At 47.9% G+C, this 20,799-nt stretch overlaps 1 protein-coding gene across 2 annotated transcripts in view; it reads right to left on the bottom strand.

The window, feature by feature from the left end:
* Positions 1 to 20,799, bottom strand: part of FRMD4B (FERM domain containing 4B) — a 138,426-nt gene that overhangs the window by 59,503 nt on the left and 58,124 nt on the right. For both annotated transcript variants that reach the window (XM_072875832.1, XM_072875833.1), the window contains exons 2-4: positions 5,023 to 5,088; positions 4,217 to 4,311; positions 1,865 to 1,957 (exon numbers count right to left, since the gene is read on the bottom strand). In XM_072875832.1, coding sequence (XP_072731933.1) covers positions 1,865 to 1,957; positions 4,217 to 4,311; positions 5,023 to 5,088 — 254 coding nt within the window. The remainder of the gene's footprint in view (positions 1 to 1,864; positions 1,958 to 4,216; positions 4,312 to 5,022; positions 5,089 to 20,799) is intronic.

Genomic DNA, 20,799 nt, shown 5'->3' with positions numbered 1-20,799 from the left:
GAGAACTGATGCTGTTGCACATTGTTGCACATTTGCCACTTGTTGTGAGAACAGCAGCTCAGTGCCCTGCCTCGTTACACTTGCATCCCAAACAAAAGTGACACTGAAGCAGTATTTGTTCTATCCATGGCTGAACTTATTTCAAACACGCAGAAGGCACGGCCCACGCAGGAGGGCTCGCCCAGCCCCAGGGACACCCTGCAGCTGCAACAGCATCCACCGCTGTCACGTCATGCACGGCCAGAGACTGTCCAGCCCGGGGCAACGAGCGCCAAGCGCTGGGGCTCTCTGCCCAGCCCCTCCGTGCCACTTGCCCCACACCCAGCTACGCTTCTCTGTTGGAGCCACAGCACACACAGCTGCAACTGTGTATTTTGGCTGCTGTCACGGGAGTTTAATTAAGGAATAGGCTACAACAAGGCAAATGTGTTCACATGAGAAGTGTCTGAACTAACCACCCAAGGCATATGCCATGGAGCAACGGCCTGGAGTCATGTACTTATCCAAAAAGTTGTAAGAAAGTAGAGAGTTGCAGGTTTTGAAGTGGCTTTTCTGCTGGAATATCTATTTTCTACGGATCAGAGTTTCTATACTGAGAATTATTTCTGTATCCTCCTCCTCCTGCTCTGCTTCTCACTCACTGGCCACCTCCTTGGCTTCTAATTGCTTGGTTTGGATTTCACGACCCTGAACCAGTCCGGCTTAAAATTAGCTTCTAGAAGTTGATCTTTCCAAGCCCACACCTCACTCGTTAAATCTTGCCCAGGTCTCTGCATACCCTGTCCTGTAGAGGACCATCTCACAACAGAGAGGGCCAAAACGAACATCACGAGCCAACAGCATTAATCCCAGCCAAAGAAATGCTCAAGTCATATGATTGCCTTCACAGCTTTCTTGGGCAGTCATAGATTTTAGCCTCCCAGATCCTGAAACACAGTGAATATATTGAAGGGCCCATCATCCCTTTTAAAATGGATTTTTTTCTTTCTGTTAAAAGTGGGGAGGGAAAGAGAAGCTCTGAACTCCATCACAAATAAGCATGTATTCAGCAAAACCAAAGTGCTGCTTGTTTGAACTGTTCCCTCAATGAGCAGGGTGCGGAGGACGTGGTGAGGCGACAGTGCCAACCGACCCAACTACACTAGAGTCTCTGCCTTGGAAGTGCTTCAAATAATTAAGCACACAAGGCATAAATTTACCAAGATATGAAAAGCAAATGAGGTCAGTCTGCTCTCATTTTCCTCATAGACTGTAAGGAAAACAAAAACTCCAACAGTATTAAGAATATGATGGTTGGTCTTTTCTGCCAGCACAGCTCTGTCTCGTAGGACATGGTTTTTTTCAGGCCCTTAACCAGCAGAGCTTTGCCAGCAAAAGCCCTAAAGTAATGCAATTACATTGGCCAAAATCATCACTTTGCCAGGGATTTTATTCTCTCCTGGTCCTGGCTTAAACTGTGTGAGCAAAGAAGCCATCAGCAATCCCTTTCAAGTACAGACAACCCTTAAGTAAACGTAAGAGAAGAAAAAGTAAGTAGGATTGTTTAAACAAACTGTATTAAAATTTAGCACTAAAGACAAGTCAGGCAAAGAAGGTATTTAAAATACAGGATTTTAAACAAAAAAAACCTAGGAACAATGTCCTAGTAACAGTTTAAAAAGCAGCAGGTTCCAAACTACTTTATTCTGTAGTTAAATACAAAAGAGAACAGCACTTATCCAGGACCTAATCTCTTTCTAAAAATAATATATCACTTTGACATTTATTTCCTTTATCAAATCCATAATCAGTTCTTTTAAACAAAAACCCCTGGTGATAAACAAACCCAAGTGGTCATGTTTTCTTTGTGGACACAATTACTCACCTAACAGCAAAGTACAAAGTTGCCGGGCCCGGCTTCTTGGGCAAGTCATGGTCCAGGACTCGGTGATCCAGCTGCAGCCAGACACTCTGACCTCTGCGGAAACAGGTTGGGGACACGGTTAAAAACTGGGACAGGAAATACAGAAACAGGGTCTTTTCACTGCTCGTGGTTACTCCATGTGTTACTTTAAGAAGCGCGAGATTCAGCTCTGAGGCAGGCAAACATTTCATCCAATTATTTCCTTTTTTCCTAACTTTCAGATTTTGATGTAATTCACTTTTGGACATTAGAGAATGCTCTTTGCAGTTGTATTTTCAGCTGCAGCACAAAAGTCATAGCATGGCACCCAGAAAAAAAATAAATATTACTGAAGTACCCTCCTTTGCTATAGATGGGGATGCTTCCAGTGACTTCTCACGTCTAGCAGGGCGATCTGATCTGTAGCAGAGGCTGGAGGTTTGCCTGCAGCAGAAATGGGTCTCATCTCTTCTGCCGCACAGGGACCGCACAGCTCTGTGGCCGAACCCCCCACTCCTCCTGCTCTGCACCATCCCCAGTCCCAGCGCGACACAAAACCCCATTTCAGAGCAGAGGGGTTTACTGCAGGCACACTCATTAAATGAGGCAGGCGTATAAAACGGTTCTCTCTGCAGCACCTTCTCCGACTGAAATGGGAAGGAAGCCAGAAAGAAAACAAAAATCCCCCAAACCCCAATAACCCTGGGGCCGAGGGGAAGCTCAGAAGCCTGTGGCTGCCCCGAAAGGCTGGGGCATGGGTGCCCTCCAGAGGCCACACGCTCCCTCCAAGCACCCAGTCCAGTGCCGTACACCTAAGGCAGCCTCTGGAGTCCCACTGGTGTTTCTGGGGAAGCCAACAGCTTTTAGGTAAACCCCTGGCAGCACTTCAAAGCTCACCGTGAGGGAGCGCCAACAACCAAAAACCTCCAGAAGAATTTCATGGCAGCTCTTCTGGGGGAAAAAATAAGCCAAGCGCAAACAGCATCCTCAAGGGATTTACAGAAGAGCTGGGAGAAAGTATTTTTCAACACTTGAAAGAACAAGGATGTGGCAAGTATATTCTAGGGAGAGCCCAAGATGAGAGTGGCTGGTAAAAATAACACTGCTGCCGTCAGGGCTCCAGAGCGAGCAGCTCCTACCAGCTCCGTAAACACCAGCCCTTTCCCCAGGGCCAGTCCTGCACCTGCAGATGGGACCTGCCTTGGCAGGGTGGCCCCAAACGCTGCTCCGATGTGATCTGTAGGTGAAGGCTTCCATCCAGGACACCGTAAAAAGCAGCAATGGAGAGCAGCAGGGACTAATATTATTTCCCTTAGACAAGAGGAGGTTTATTTAGGGGCTGTGCTGGTGCACAATGCTGTTTCCCCACTGCCCTAAGCAGCTCTGCTCCAGTTTTTTTGGGGGCTGAAGGTAACTCTTCTGGAGACACCGGCCCTGGGGAGCAGAGTCCTGCCCGCGGGTTTCGGCCCTGCACCCAGCAGACGTGGGGAAGCACTTCAGTGCAACGCTGACAGATGAGTCTAACCACCAGCTGAGATTTCAGTTAACTCAGCCGACTCCAGGTTAATGCCACGGAAGCCGCTCTCCCACAGGGCTCCAGAGCCTGGCCACAGCATCTCACCCAGCCCGGCGGCAGCCACGGGCGCAGGCTGGCAGGGGCTGGGCAGCGGCTGCCCGCGCTGCCCCACTCGCAGCAGCGGTGGCAAACTGCACCCAACGCTGCCGCGCGCTTGCGATAGCCCAGCTGCCAGGAAGGGAGGGTTGTGCATTTCAGGCATGTTCTGCTTTTGCAGCTCTTTTTGGTAGTCTGCAGAATAGCTTGGATACCTAAAAGTAATAGGGAAGCTAGAATAACGTTGTTTATGGAAAGGACTAGCCTCATATTTCACTGCTGCTAGGCAAGTTTGGATTTGGAAGACTCAACAATACATTTGAGATTAAAGTGCAAAGCAACAGGATCGATTCATTTTGAAAATAAATGCAAATCCTTTTTGTTGTTACTAAAAGCGCAGAGGAGGAAAGCTGAGGCTGTTCAAGTGGGAAACTATTGATGAACCAATTTTTTCACCTTGTGAGAGAAACATGAAAAGTGAAAGTGTCAGGAAGGTATTTTAGAAGTATTCTCTGGTTTGTGCCTGGAAAATATTTTCCAAATATTTTCTGTTTTGTGCCTTCCCCTTTCCTTAGCCAAGCAGGACAAGCACAAGGTAGGAAAATCTTTCTTCTTCAAAAGAAAAAGTCATTTTTCCATCACACTGAGCTGCCACGGTGTCAGGGATAGGTTTCACACTGCAATAATCACACGGCTGTTTAAAAATAAATGAATATACTTACGTATCATCTATGAATGTTATACCAAAATACTCCTTTTCTTTCAGGTTGAAGTGTGAGGCCACCAGATCCAGTAACTCCCGAGACAAAAGTTTGGGCTATTGAAAGAATAAAAATAATTTAATTCATTTCAGCCCAGGCTTTTCATATATAATAAAAATTTTCTCTGCAAATACTGACATTTAAGTACACATGGCCAAGTTAAGACCCTGTTGTGCAACTCAGTGCAGAAGTGGCTCCATCAGACTCGGGGTAGTCGGATACGGCGTCCCATGGAGCCGCGGGACATGCAGAGCACGGAGAGGCAATTATGTATTTAACCCACGACATCAAGCTGCAGTGCATGGACCGACCACTGCTTTCCTCTCTCTGGGGGAGAAAGGCAGCAGCTCAGGTTTTCCTGCACTTACAGCAGGAGGGATTTTTCAATTAAGAAAATACTGTGCACTGGAGGATCTCATGCTTTGGGTTCTGTTATGGGAATAAAACATCCCCAAAAATACAGACTTCTCTACACTTCATGAATTTTGGTGAAAACAGATGAAAAACTGACTGCAGAACTGATGGCAGATATTTTGCCAACTGTGCACCAACGTCCAAGCGAAAATCCCCTGCTTATTCAGGTCTGAGGAGGAGCGTGCATGCCTGAAAGCATGCCCATTTATTCTACTTCTATGAGTTGCTCTAGTAAGAGATAAAACTTTTCTTCAAACATCACTTATGCATCAGCCCTCAATAGCACTGTTAAAGAAAATAAGCAGGGAAATCTGGCACCGTGCTACCGGTGCCCAGAAGAGAGGGGTCTGTACCTGAACCAGCAGCTCCAAGTTCCTGTCATCGAGGAGATGCACCTGGCAGTGCCGGCCCTCTGTCATCTGCAAAGACAGCAACACAGCCCCGTGAGGAAGGGCAGGACCCACTGCTTTCCTGGCCTGCACAGGCCCACGTGCGGCTCAGGGGCAAGGACAGCACGTAGCAAGCGTTTAATCTGCACTGATAAGGGAATCGACTCTGTACCAGAGCTGAGCGTCCTTCTCCAAGGACTCGGTCTGGGAAGCTGCCTCAGCACTCTCAGCTCCCATCAACTTCAAGCTGAAATTAAGGGTGCTTAGCAGCACTCAGGATCAGATAAAAACAACGCAAGTGTTGCAAAAATTTAATTTGAGGATGAAACAGCCTGGCTAGTACCATAGCTACAAATGGCAGCAATAGCCTTTTGCTCTGGTGAGGAGCAGAGATGAAAAAGGACCCATGAAATCCCCATCTACCCAACCCTCTCTGCAGATGGGTCAGCCTAAATTTGGCCCCTTGACAGAGGACCTGTTCTCTAGTTTAGATGGAGTCTCTACCAGCACATTAATGTTCTCCCTTGGATAACTTTTCACAACCATTAGAAGTCATTGCCTCCATAGGATTCTTATCTAGGTGGTTACACACGCCAAGACAGGTGCTTGATGTGAATGGTTAAGAACAGGATGAGCTTCGCAAGCTCTGACATTATATCTGCACCACTTATTTCATGTCACATTTATCTCTTGCAAACAATATGTCTTTCTCTCTTTAAGAGGACAGCAATTCAGAAATAGCTGCACATTAGGCCCTTTTAATATCTGCCCTTTGAAATCTAATACATTTCCACAAAAGCTTTTACATTATTTAAAATCTGTTCTAATTCTGGGCCTCTCGCCGGCTTCGGCAAGGACCAGCTTCGCAGCGTTCTCTGGGCAAGAGTTGGTGAAGGAAGCCTGGCTTTTATATTTATTCTCCCAGCCTTAGAGTAACTCATTTTCCTGACAGCACAAGCTTCTCGCAGACTATAAATTCTGAGCTCTGAGCAGAGGCCGAGGGTGGTTTGCTTAGATAGGGGCTCCCGGAGGGATTAAATGGCAACACAGAGCGGTTTCTTCTTTCACATCCCTCGGGCTCCACAGGGATAGGGACAAGGACAGGGCTGGGCTCTACTGCCACCAGCATCCCCACATCACCTCCCGCCCCAGGCTGCCGCGCATCCAAACCTTATAAAGACTTAAAAATAAATACAATTTATACCCCATTGCAGTATAACTGAAGAGAGACCTCCCGCCTCCCCCCAGCGCTGCCCCTGTTTCAACACGCGGCTGTTCCCGCAGCCTCTTCTGTCACCAGTCAGCCATAAGGAGACAAATTAACAAAGCTTTATTGTTTCCACTAATTGAGCTCATTTTGACCAAAGCCCGGGAGGGAGTCCCCTCCTGAGGAGCTCTGCAAACAGGTCAGAGATGAGCATCTGCGGGCACAACCCTGTCTACTGTCTGGGAAAAATGGGGCTACGGCATCTGGGGCACCAGAGCTGGCAACTTATGGCACTAACTAAACACGTATCATCACATCACTGATCAAAACAGCAATACTGTTAAAAGGACCGTTTGCAGAGCAAGCCTAGCTGGAAGAAACCCCTTTCCTTTTCATTTCTCCTACTGCTGTGAACGTGAATTTGTAGAGAAGTGTCAGATGAAGAGTGACTTGTACGTGCAGGGGTGCGGAGCAGAGACTGCACCATCACAGAGACGGCAGCGATGCCCCCACGCAAACCACGGCCTCACCCCACAGTACTGCACCCCGAGGAGGCATCGGGCCAGAGCTGCACTAGCCCCAGGCCCCAGCTGCACTAGCCCCAGGCCCATGCTCCCAGCAGGGTACCACTTCCAGTGCTTTATCCTTCAGGTTTTGGAAGCAAAGCTGCAGTGTCCCAGTTCCGGCTTCCAGCACGCTCCCTGCAATTTATCCGCTCACCAAACATGCCGCCTGGAGCCCTTAAATCCATTATGATCTGATCACGGGTCCATTTGTTCCTGAGAGCTGAAGGTCTCCCATCGCGCACTCATAAATAAGTCACGTTACCATCAATTAATCATTTCATCAGCACACCCTTTCAAGGTGGTGCATATTTCTGGCTCTGACATACTGTTACCAATCTGCCCCTGTTGCGAAGTGTCTGATCCAATAGTGTTTTTAAATCATTCCCCATCTGTTGCTCTGAGATAGCACAAGGGTTGCCATTATTTAATTGCTAGCTGCTTTAGCTTTCACCCAGTGAAATCACATTAATCACTTCTGACTGTTTTAATTGCCTCAGTTGTCTATTGTTAAGTAAAAAAGGTTTCTATTATAGCAAACACATCCACAAAGCCTTGTGCTGAGGAGAAAGGAAGGTTGCCAGGAAGATTAAAACAGAAGAAATAACCAACCATAGTCTGTGCTTCTATTCAGCTATCCAAGGTAATTGCAAAGCACCTTGAAAGTACTTAAACCTCATAACAGCCCTAAAGACAGGCAAGATACAAATATCCCCAGTTTTATTGATGAGAAAACATAAGGACACAGCTTAAAAGTCTGATTTACAGATTACAGATACAGATAACATTTAGTACCTGAGTCTCCAGGAATCTCATCTCAGAAGAAATCATACAGCTGCTTCCAGAGTACTGGAAAGCTCAGTCAAGAAGTTGCAGAAGATGCCAGCGTGCTCAGCGATAAAGCACCATGAAATACCATTACTGTGACAAACCTGTCCGTTCCCACCTGTATCCCCAGAGCTCTATGTGGCAATGGGCTCGTGTCACCCCAGGAACACTCTGTCGCATAGCAAGACACGCGACAGCAATGTTCAGGGCCATAAAAATGTCTGCTGCTGGCTGTAGCTCAAGGAAGAGGGGGGCTCTGGAGCCCTTTCCATTTGCTGCTTGCACCCTCTGCCCCCCCAGCCCATGCACACGCATCTGAGAGCTTCATCCCTGCTAAGATGCCTTCTCCACCTGGGCTGAGAGGCACAACAAGGATACTCACTGCGTGGTACCACAGCCCAGTCGAGGAACGCAAATCTGCCGGGGTGACTACCAGCTTTGCATTTGCAGGCCCCAACCCCTAAGCAAAGCAGCATTAACTAGGACAGTCCAAGCACCAGCCCTTATCCTCCTCTTGCAGACCCAAGGCTTCAGCAACCAGCACCCTGGTTTCTGCAGCTGTGCAAGAGCTCACTCCAAGTGTCCCCACCCCATTCCTGATGGGGCAGAGAGCACTTCACTTGGCTTACACAAACACAGTCAGAAGCAAATCACTCCCAAGTACTATCACAGAGCAACACAAGCCCATCCTGCATCAGGAATGTCGCCCACCAGAGCGGTCATCTCTAGGAGACAACTCTCTCCTCACGTGGAGCTGCCCCCCTGTGCAGACAGGGCTCCTATATACAAGACAGTACTCACATTTTGCAAGCCTCCTTTGTACAGGGGGCAGAACCGAAAGCTTCAAAGGCTATTGCAGCCACAAGACCAACTCGCAAGCTTTGGAGTATCAATCACCTTCCACCAGCCCCGTATTGTCCCAGCGCAGTGACGCAGAGGTGCAACACGACTGCGGTGCAGCAATGCCACACGCTCCAGCACGGTCACAGGTATCAATGGTCTGGTCCTCTCCTCTTGCCTGAAGAAGAGCTGGGGAGCTTCAAAAAGAAGACTTCACCACCATAGTATCATAGAATATATAAAGGATTTTGGCCATGGAAGGGTGCCTCCAGCTCAATGACCGGAGACTCTGACTTCTTGGAGCCAAAGCAGCAAAGGACTCATTTTTAACTTCCCCAGTGACATCGGCGTGATTTATTTCCCCACAGCACATCCGCTCGCAGGCCTGCTTCCTTGTGCTCTGGGAAGGGACCTGTGTTTGACTCCCCAGCACTCAGGGTGCTGGGCTCCTCGTCAGAGGATACATTTTCATCTTTAATTCAGTTCATCTTGCTAATCTGAACAATATAATTGATTTTTTGTGTAGTTGGACCAATCCATCATGAGATGAGCACAGCTGTCTGGCTCAGTTGAGATGGCACGAGCAGTCCTGAGATATATATACACACCCATCTATGTTTCCAGCTTATTCTCATTGATTTTGCATTGTCTGTACAAATGAACAATTTTGTTATATTTTTGCAACAGGCCCACAAGTTGATCTCTTTAGCAGCTATTTTTAAAAGCCTGCTAATACTTAAGCTATTATCCAGTAAAAGCAGCAGCAGCATAAAATTCATGAAGTATCCCTGTATCTCATCTCATTCCCAATAGGAAATTAGCAGAGTGACGTAACACACAGCCGCATTTGTGGCAAAACCATACTGAGATACTGGGATGCTGGACTCTTATTGTTTCCCAAAGTCACTTGTATGCTTTGCACACAAGCAAGCAATAAAAACTCAAAAATGGAGAGGAATGAAAAGGAGACAAACACTGTCTGATGCAGAAATGCAGTAATATCAAAATATTGCAGCCCTCCTAACTTACAGGCAGGTACTGGCAGCAGGCTTTCAGCAAGAACCTGATTTACCCAGATCTTCAGTAAAAAAGGCAGATAATGAAGGAGAAGAAACACACAATTCTCAGAATCTCCATGTGTGGAAATTAAAGCATAAGGCAAGACCATGATTCTATATAGCAGGTTAACATGTTCAGAAAGGTTTCGTATAGCTGGAAAAAAATTTTTTTCCTTCCATCTCGCTGGTGACAAAAATTAAGACAAATTCTCCACCCAAAGTCATCAAGGCAGATTTTCTAAAACATCAGTCATTTAAAAAGAAAAAAAAAAAAACCCAAGGCAGGCAGAAAAAAACCCTACTTCTTGGCTACTTAAACCAATTCCCTGTGATATCCTGAGCCTGAATGTTTATTTGGGAAAAGAAACATATGCAGGATATTTATGCTATTTCTCTTCAGCAGAAACATCCTCCCTATTCGAAGCTGGTTGTTACATGCAATATTTTTAGACAACCATGTCTGTCATCCAATTACGAAAAAATAAGAAAAAGAAAAGAGTAATTAGACAGGGTGTAAACAGGAAACCTCAAAAAAACTTAAACCAAAAAAAGCTGACAGAATAACATGTTTCCTGAAGCATAGCTTAGGAATGGGAAATCATGAAGGGTTCGGGTCAGAAGCAGACCCAAATGTGTTGCACTCCCTCCAGACCAGATTTCACCTCCCAGAACTGGGCAAATTACACAGACATCGCTTGGCATAGCTGGCCATATCTGTCACTGACTTCTATTTTTAAGCCTTTTTTGTTTTAAGAATGTCTGGAGTCTTTGCTACTAGGGAAAACCAAAAAAACCCCAAACCCGAACAACTCTGTGGCCAGAGGAGAGAGGATTATACACAAGCTGCACATAATTGAGACAAGATTGGGAACTGTTTCTACCATCGAAATGCTCAGAGGTCTGCGCATGCATCCCAGCTGCTCTCATTTGGGGTGTGCCATCATTTGGGCCGCAGCAGCCCATATGCACACACTTCTGGCACGACTGTGTTGCACCAAGGGGTAACTGTGACCTGGCCAGGGACAGGATGGCTGCGCCAGGGTCCTGCATCCACGTAAGTGCACATTGCCGCAAGCTTTAAAGCCACCCCCCATCCAGCAAGGCTTCACATCTTTAATATCCCAAACTCCACGAGCCACAAGAAATATTTTGGCAATAGCAACCCTCTTCCCTCCCTCTCAAGATAAACCCTTTTGCTCGGGCACAGGTGTTACTGAGCACCCGCAGGGGCTCTGCCTGGAAAACACCCAAGTGTGACACCAGGGATTCAGTCCCAGCTGCACAGAACTGTGCGTGTTATTTCCATAAGCTCCTCGCAGGGTAACCACATGAAATTAAACTTCACTGGCAGGTGAGTAAGCTCCAGAAGATATTTTACAGGATGAAGAAAAACCTGCACCGATGCATCCAGGGATGAGAGAGAAAGAGGAACCATTTTCACTAAATAAATGGCCAGCACACAAAGCCTTAAACCTGCAGTTTTAAAAGTGAGAAATTGGGCTGTGGTGCATCATTAGAACATGGATTGTAAAAACTGGATCATTTATTCCTGAAACAGGCACATCACAGTGGCTCAAGCAGTCAGAGCACTGAAGAAAATCATATCGATAACAAAAAGCAAGAGAGCAATATTCCCACTCGCTTACAAGATGCACGTGGTCAATTAGTCAATTAGAAATGCTGTCCCTTTGCCACACCAACCCAGCCTCCACAACGCCTGCGGCATGGGGGGACCCCAAAATCCTACCATCCTGCTTCGGACTGGTGACTCAGAGGCAGCAGTGCTGCTTTGCAGGTGTAGGAGCCCAGAGAGCCAGCCCTGCGCTTAGAGACTTTCATCTCAAAATCCCTACCTGAGCTGCAGTTAACCAGCTATAAAGCATCACTAGTAATTTCCTGTAAGGTTTGGGTGTTTTTTTTTCCCCCCAACCCCTCTTCTGTAACTCATAAGCCTGTAAGATTTCAAAGCTTAATATTGAAGCCCCTACACTGACCTCAGATTTTCTGCGGCATTTAGGTGGGTTTTTTCCCCGCTTCAGTCCTGAAGGCATTTAGGGTCAGATCCTCAGCTGCCTTAGATCAGCATTGCTTCATCAACTTTTATACAACCCGCTGGCTTATGTCTGGCCCATAAATGTGCACGCCTTGATAAAAATATGAAGTAAGATGCAAGAATGCATTGCAATATGGAGCTGCCCTAACTAGGCACATCTCAGGAAAATAAAAGCCTTTGCCTGTCCTTCTGGAAGGAAGGGGCCTGAAACGCAGCTGGGCGGAAGAGGGAAAAATATAATGCTTGAAATGACCTCAGAGTTTCCTGGTGTGTCTGTTGGGAGAGCAAAGCCTCATCATGTTCCAGCACTCAGAGTTGCTCAAAGCTTTAAGGAATAAGCAGAAAAATAACAAACAGGAGATTGGTTTTATACCAGCATTTCTATGGAAACTTTTTAAAGGATCTGCATAGGTCTCCAAAAATGCCTTCATGCACACTTCTTGTCAGCCTGTTTGCAGCCCGTGGGTCCTCCCTGACCCAGCGTTGGGCCCGTCACTGGGTGTCCCATGGTGGGAGGCACCTGGGGACACACACAGATGGATAGGGGGGTTGGAAGCACTCCACCGTCAGAGGGGTGTGGATCTGGGGAAGGGCAAGGCACCCCCATCCACTGCCGCACCCCATCCCACCGGGCGCCTCTCCATCACCTCCTTCGCCAGCAAGGGGTGCAGTGCAAGAGCCCCCAAGCGATGCCTCCTCTGCCTGGTTGCCCCCCCCTTGATGAGGTCTCCTGGACTCACTGATACCTCCTGACAAACAGAAAGGTTGGCTCTGGGTCTGAAAACACAGGTTTCCCCCCAGTCTCTGCACACACCAGCCTGGGCAGCCGGTGGGTTCCCAGCCACGGCACCGCAGCCTGGCTCACGCAGACGCAATAAACTTGACACGATTCCTTCAAAGGTGACAGGAGAGCTTCCACCAGCTTTACAGGGGGCAGACCATGTCTCCAGACATACTGCCTCTCCTTCCTAATCTTCAAGTCAAAGAAACCTTTGGCTGAAGTCCTGGCTCCCACGTAGTCGATGAATTTTGCCATTAACTTTAATAGGGCTAGGATTTTGCCTTAAATCATTTGTTACCTTGCTATTAACCTTAATGGAAGCCAGTATCTGCTTAACATTAAATAGCCAGCGATGCACTGAAGTGCCTGGCTACATGTCTCACCCCTCGTGCTATGGCAAGCCACCTTGTAGGACCCATCTCACCTCACCAGGGTGACTCCAAGTGCCACCCCTGTCCTTCCTAAGGGCTGCAGAGCCCACCCTGGCTCTGCACACCCTCATCCCAACACTCATGGGGTATTTGCCCATAGCAATTGCAGGGACTGTACAGAGCTATTCCCGACCTCAGGGTGTCCCTGTGCTTCTTGTCTCAGGAGCAGCCAGGCAGGGACAGACACTTGAAGACCAGACTGAATATGACACGCACAGAAATAACGTTTTAAGATGAGACAGGCTGGAGAAAACTTACTTAAGCGCAAGCTGGTACAAGTGCCCCTTTGATGATGCTTTCCATGGAAATGTTGGCTCTGCTGAAGTCTGGCAAAGAATTAGAGATGAGACACACTGCCTGGAACTGGGGGCCAAGAGGCTCTCCGGGTTGCATGGCACCTTCCTAAAATAGCCACATGAACTGAAGATACAATGAAAAAAATGGCTCCTGCAGAGCATCAACTGATTTTCATGTAAGCCCCACCAGCTGAGCCAGGAGAAAAATCTGGCAAAGCAACAGCCCAAGCGCTCTCCCTCACTACAGGCACTGTGGCTTTTCAGGGCCAAGTGCCAACACACTTCCCATGTGATTCTCTTTTTTCCCATTTATTCTACTATTTCTCATTGCAGGGATGGCAAATCTAAGGGATTCTTTCACTTGTTTTATTGATGGTTTGCTGATTTGTACAGGACAACAGGCACAGCCTCTGTGGTCATTAGAAAGAGCAGGTCGTGGGGCTCTAAATCTCATCCTCCTCTCCCAAAATGCTCGAATGCAATGCTCAGAAATAATGATGAACACACTGCAATAAAAAAACAACAAACGCAAAGAACAGTGATAAATGAAAATCCAGGGAACAAATGAATTCAGTCTTTTTCAAGATGATAAATACAGTATCCCAGCCAGGAGATTAAGCCCTTCGCCAAGAGCAAAATATAAACAGGAGAGTTGCTGCTTCTTGGTCTCTACCAGCAGCGTGCATTGTAAAAAACTAACCCCTCTCCTCCCCACAAGGAAATTCTGCAGTGTGGCTGCCTTTGCTGATGCCACAGATGGAGGTTTCACACACTCACTGCTGCTCCCTCCCACCTGGGGGTGCAGGGGGTTTCCGCCCATGCCTAACCTGTGCACCAGCACACACATGAGCGTGCTACAAGCGCGCAGGCATCGGTTCCCACGGCACAAGGCAGAGGGAAGGCTCTGCTGCGGAAGAGCCTTTGCTGGCTCCGCTGGCCCCATGCTTTTCAGCTGACAAGCAGCGTCCAGACAGCGTCTCACCTCTCCTGGCACTGCCAAAGGCCACGGGATCTTGCCGGCAGTGTTATCAGCAGGTGCTGAGTCCCTCTGACAGAGGGGGAGAGGTTAGCCATCTTCTTGAAGGAACAGCCCCCTTGTTGCATCAGTATTCTCCTTCTATTAAATAAAGGTGTCTCATACTCAAAACCAAAATGTTTCTTAAACAGGTCATGTCATTCCACAGCTGCTGATGTTACCATTCCTACCACTTTGCAATGTATTTAAAATAACAGAGAGAAAAGAATATGCAGGCAACTCCACAGCTAATCCTAGAAATCAGGAAAATTAATAGGAAACAATCAGTGCAAATCTGCCACAAATATCAAGTCAATGAAATACTTCATCCAACATCTGCTTTCCTTGGCAGAACACAGCTAATAAATTAGTGTCTGGTGGAGACATGCTTATCACCAACAGCACAGAGGCACTGCAGTCAGGTCATTACTGCATATGAGCCCACAGTGATGTTTTGTTCCAGTGCAATCTCCTGGGAACTCAGGGGAAAAAGACATCCTGTAGGATCAGAGAGCTTTCCTGACGCTACCCAACGGAGCAAATGTGGTGTTGGCCCCAGGAAGGGCACTGCGTGGAGGGCAGCACCCTCGGCCCTTGAACAAGCAGTACCCACCGTGGGGCAGGACAGGACGCCTGCCCTCCTGCGACCTGTTCTGACCTTCGTTCCTCAACCAAGACGTTGGAGGCAAATCGGTTAAGCTCCTGCTTCTTTGCTTAAGTCTCTACAACACAAATCTCAGGAGATATTCTGCGCAGAGCTTCTGGCAACTTTTCCTGTGTTTTACCCCACCCCAGAAACCATCCCTGACCCACCTGAAACAGAAACTCAGCTTTCCCTGCTACAGGAATAGTTGCAGAAGACTAAAAAATCCCCTTAGCAAGGGGTTTCCCATCCCTAGACACCCACACCCTGCCCTTGATGCCTCTTTGCTTCTCCCCAGCCCTGAAGCTGTCTCTCCTCCCTGCCTCTGATGGCTTCTCATAGGCTGCTCCTCCATCCCCTCCCACTTCACTTCTTGCTTCTGTCTCCACCACCTCCCTGCTCACCCCTGGGTTGGGTTTTTGAGGGAAGGCACCTGAGGCAGGAGACGTAGGCAGAGCAAGCCTTGACCCAATATCTGCCGTCCTCTCCAGGCAAGCACCACATCCTCCGAGGGCATCTTGCATCTCTTCCCCCCCTGCCCCATTGGGGTCCTTGTACCCAGCTCATCCCCCATCCTGTCCCCATGCTCCACCTGGACTCTTCCAGTTGCTCTCATGCTTGGCAGCAGCCCCTTGGGAAACCCAGATGCCAGCCTTGAACAGACATCAAGTAAGCAGGCAATGAAAAATAATTTAAAAAAAAAAGGCTATATCACAAGTCCATCCGAATTGCCTTTAACTTCTGTAACTTTAAAAAACACAAAGAGCAAGCAAATAAAACAAGCAAAGCCTGAAATCCTAAGCTCTTTGGAAGAAGTCAAAATAGCGGGTACTGGCTGCAATGGGCACTGGGCAGCATTTCTGCAGCGAGGAGCCAGCCTGCCCAGCCGCCAGCACCTTGCCAGGCACTCGGGGACCGACAGATTTGGACTGCTCCACACTCCACTTTTAAAGCAAAACAAGCGCTTCGGATCAAAGGCTCTTTCTCAACAGCCGTTAACAAGCTCCATGTGCACTGCTGCATCTCCAGTGCCAACCTCTTCATGAGGGGTTTTTTTTTGGGCAAGAGGGGTGGAGACCTTACTGATGAGACATTTAATAGTTACATGCTGAAAGGAGCTACTGTACCAGGCACTGACCGCCTTCTCTCAGGACTTATGAATCTGTGCTTTGTTCAGTTTAAATCATATCTCAGAGCAGCCTATAACGGTAATCTTTCAAAATGGGTTTTCTCTATAATCAGAAATTTCAGACCTGCTCTCCTGCTGCAGCAAAGTTACCAGAATCAAGCTTGGATTTAGCACTTCTCTAAAGCAGCCAAGGCAGCGCTTATAACAAAGGAAGGAAAAAGCAGCTGTAAATGCTGGGAGTAAACAAACAGCCCCTTATCTCCACAACGGAGTGCAAAAGATGCAAAGAAATTTTTATGGACTGATCTTTCAGGGCAAAGAAAAGAGCAAGCAAAAAGGTTTCAGGCTGCACTACCAAAGTACCCCAAAGCAAACTCACTTTGCTCCGCGCTGCTTTCTGGCTGCCTGCTCTCCTGCACTCACAGCTCCGAGGTCTGCATGATGTTTAAGTTGGGGCACAATGTAACAGCACTAAACAACGTTATCTGTTGCTGCTAAGCATCAGAAATTAAAATACAGCCTCTTACCTCCAAGCCACACACCCTGCTGGTTTAAAAGGACTGAAGAAACCCAAGAAGTACTCAACAGCGTGCATGTACTAAGCCTTCAGGTTTTCTGTACATTCAAGCTGGGGGAAGAAGGGAGACACGATCCCGGACTTCTTCCGTTGCCATATAATCTCAAGGAAGTGACCTTCGCATTTGTTGCTTTGATTACAGATTCAGAAACAAAAGCCCTTCCAGCATGAGTCAGGGGACACGAGAGGTTGAAACGTGATTATTAAAAATGGAGGCGAGCTGGGAAAGCATTACAATTACTTTTTTTCCTTTGTAATATTAACCCCTTTATTGTGAAACAGAACCAAGTAAAAAAACAGCAGTTACTGACCGAAGGCATAGCACAAGGTGTCAGCCCCAGGGCAGTGAGACACTTTGCTGTGGGAGCACGGGTCCCTCCTAGCCCCCCTGCACCATGGCAGCCGGCCAAGGACCCCCACGCCCACAGCTCTGGGCTTCCTGGGAGCTGCCATCGCCCCTCGGGCTCTTCCTCCCCGCACATCCCCACCCAGGGGACAAGAAGGGACCTTTATGCTAAAACTTGGCACAGTGCTAAAACTTCCAGTCGCCTCCACTTTCGAGCCCCGGGAGCAGGGGCTTGGCCCTGCGGCAGCAGGGAGGCTCATCCACCGATCTGAAGGTATGAGGGTAAGCAGAGATAACCAGAGCTTGTCTTCTTCAGCGTGCCTGCCCTCGTTTCACACACTCACATCTCCATAGTGCCTTGCTGCGACAGGTACCACTGGGTACCGCATTTCACTGGATCTCCCCAGCTCCTTTCCAAAGCACACTTTGGTCCGCTGCTTCTGATGTGAGCTACTGCACATCGGGGAGGGAACTGGGAGTGCAGACAGTTTATACCCTTGGCCATCAATCTGAATTTGTTCTGGAGTCAGGGTTGGTCTCCAGCAGCGCAGTTCGCTGCTGGTAGAGGTGCAGGAGTAAATCATCTACCTGCCGTTCCACTGCTCCCTTTGCAGGACTGTTTTCTGCATGCAAAACACCAAGTTATCCTTAATCGTCCTCATTTCTTCCCTTCTGGCTTCACACACCTCCGGGCTTTGACACAGCAATGGTATCACAGAAAGCACAGGTATCACAGAAAGGCACAAAAACTGAGCTCTCCTCCAAAAGAAGTATCAGACGACTAGATAACACTGCTTTCACTAAAAACAGAAAAACCAAAGAACAGAAAACTAAAGAACCGTGTACCCAGATCCAGGAGGCTGTAACCTCCAGAGCTCCAACCTGACCTCCAGAGGCAGGTACACAAGAGGCACAAGATCTCAAATTTACACATGCAGTTACTTCAAAATCTAAAATACAAGCCTGTTCCTCCTTCGCAAACACAGCTCAGCATTATTAATTTCCTTTTATGTGACATGAGTACGGGTAACCCAAGCTTTTAAATCACACCACTGACTCACATCCTCTGGCTGCATAAATTACAGTAGGAAGACTGATGCCAAGGGAACAACACAGCCCAGGACCACAGCATCCAACATGGGGTGGAAGATACAGGCCAGGGGGAACATCACAACACGCTACCAGAGTGGGTAGGAGCTCTGGACACACACCGAGAGAACCTCACCTGGGAGCGAGAACCACCTCTTCCCTTTAGCTGGATGCTGTCCTTTAGTTGTTTATGCTCCCCACAACTGAGCAGTGACCATGCATAGAGAAGACAAACTGTGAAGACTTTTCCACCCCATTTTTTTTATAAACCATGGAACTATTTTAATAGAAAAAATTAAGTTCAACACCTAGAACAAACTAGCTTGCTTTTATCAGAATAGGAAGCAAGAACCTCAGGGTCAACTTTTGAAAGCAACACCCAGAGACACACAGCTCCCACTTCTCAGAGGTACTGAGCCCTCTTAGTCCCGCTAAACTCCCCCAAACAGGAGGCTCCACATACCAAGCATTTGAGGCCAACAACGGGCTCCATTAAGCTGCAGAGCACAGTGTAAAGCCAGAGCCTTACTGGCACTGCTGGGAAGAGAAGCAGGGCTGCGGGGTCCACAGGATCAAACCGCGTGAGCCAGCCCCACTCCCCTCGCCCGGACCAGGCACTGGGGCTGCCTCAGTCAGTTACCAGCAAGCCACACACTTCCAGAGGGCAACTCACCTGGCTACCCCAGACACCTGGGATGCAGTGAGGTGCTGGGAATGTCTCACCCTCCTTATTTAATGCAGAGGAACTAGCTTTGATCGAATATCCACCTTTTAAATAGCCGCAGAAAAGAGATATTTCCCCTTCCCCGCCCCCCCCAAAGTTACTTTGTAAAAACTAATATTCTCATTGTTGTGAGACTACAAAAGCTCTCCACACAATGCTCAATATCACAGGTTTCATGAAAAAAACATGAAAAAACCACATCAGGCAGGCGGATGCCAGGTCAGGTCCAGCCAGCTGGTCCAGACTCCACCAGAGACCTAAGGGGTGGGAGCTGAGACAGTTTTGGGAGAGTATTTCAGAGTAACAAACTTGTGTTTGTCTCCAAAACACAGACTGTAAAGCCCCAAAATAAGATGGAAAAATAGAGAGTGAGTCATTTTTCCGTAGAGAAATGACGTGAAGGTTACCTGGGTGGTGCCAACTCCTGCCCTGCTGGGATAGCCACAGGGACAGGAATAGCTGGAGGAGGAGAAGAGCACAGCTCCTCGGAGGATCCGGGGCTTCCCAACAAATACAGTTCTGGGCTGTGTAATTCAGCTCTACTCTGAGCCACAGTTAATTTTTCTGAACAAGAAGAAAATTCAGAGTTTAAAAGAAAAACAGCATACCCATAAGAGGTTCCAGCAGTGGGAAGCTGTTAGAGCAGCAAGAGTTGAGCAGGGGGAGAAAGTCTCTGCAATTCAGAGAGCACCAGAAGAGCTCCAGGCTGGAGTTTGGGGATGGCAGCACTGCAACCCCCCGCCAAAGGGTACATAACCCTGCAGCAAACGCAGCACGCTCCAGCCTCCGAGTGAGGTGAGCAGATGCAACACTTGATATTAGAGAGTAATTAGTCCCACTTTCGCTACAGCTTAGCAAACACCAACTTGCATGCCTGCTAAGTGCACCTGCCCAACCAGATTCCCGATGGACTTCATCTACACCAACATACTTGCTCTCCCAAAACAACTGTGGCAACCAGACTTGTCCAGTCCAGCGTCAGCCAAACAACTCTACGCTCAGGATGATGGGGACCTCTTTGCCTAGGGCAGCCACCTTTCTGGAGAGGTTGTTCCCTTCTTATTTTTTTCCTGTCTATCTACAACCTCAGTTTTCCTTCTCCTACTGCTTTTTTTTTCCTACCTGTTTGTTTTCGCACACTTTCTTGCAAGTTTGTGCTCAGTTTGGAGTGTTGAAGAGTTTGACATACACCTGAATGGGGTCAGAATGATAATTTTTTTATTCCCTGGTCTCTCCCCTCTCTTTCCTTGCTTGCACAGCCTGTACTTTTCATGCTACTAATTCTTGCACTGCCCTCTCCTGCTCTTCCAGCTTCTTCACTCCCATCCTCCAGTCCGTTGCCTTCCTCTCCCATACACAAGCCAGCAACCTGCCTGCACGAGATACCAACAAGCATGTCCTTCTCCACGCCACACTCCCCGCCCAGCCCACATCACCCTACCTAGAAACCACTGACCCAACGAAAGGTAAAACCAGGGTGCTCAGAAGACAGCACGTAATTAGCAGTGGCACTGCGGTACAACTGCGTACAGCACTAACTCCTCCATCACCGCTCCCAGCTCTCCTGGCACCACACATTTGCACCTGATGGTGAGCAGGAAGATGAACACTGGGGTACCCATCACCGGGACAGCACCTTTCTACGTCAGCTGGAACCAACCACAGAAACATCAGTCTTAAATCTAATGTTGCTTGCATAGTCAATGATGGCTTTTAATGGCTAAACAGCAGCACATTCAGGCTATTCTCAGCATTTTGATGACCTTATTCTCCCCACCCAGCCTTCCCCAACACACAGAGTTGACGCATGTTTAAATGAATGACAGACCAATTAGCAGGGAAAAGTGTACATGTGTATTTGTGTGTGGGAGGGTATTTAAGCTAATATATTCCAGTGCTGATAGCTTTATCCTCTTTGCAGTCGCTAAGAATGAACTGGTCTCCATCTGTACAGAAGATTAGTAGAATTACTAATCACTAATTATGATTCAGAGGTTTTAAGAGCAATGCAGACTGTATAAGGGTGGCCTGATTTTTAGAAAATGAGGAGACAAAGATAGCACAGTGTTATTTTAAGCACATGGACAGTCCATCCAAGATTGCAAAGAACTGCAGTGACAGCACTAGCAAAAGGAGTGACAGAAAGCCAAACACTCCCAAG

This window comes from Ciconia boyciana, chromosome 11 (assembly GCF_034638445.1).
Source record: "Ciconia boyciana chromosome 11, ASM3463844v1, whole genome shotgun sequence".
Classification (NCBI taxonomy): Eukaryota; Metazoa; Chordata; class Aves; order Ciconiiformes; family Ciconiidae; genus Ciconia; species Ciconia boyciana.
This window is presented reverse-complemented; position numbering and strand designations above follow the sequence as displayed.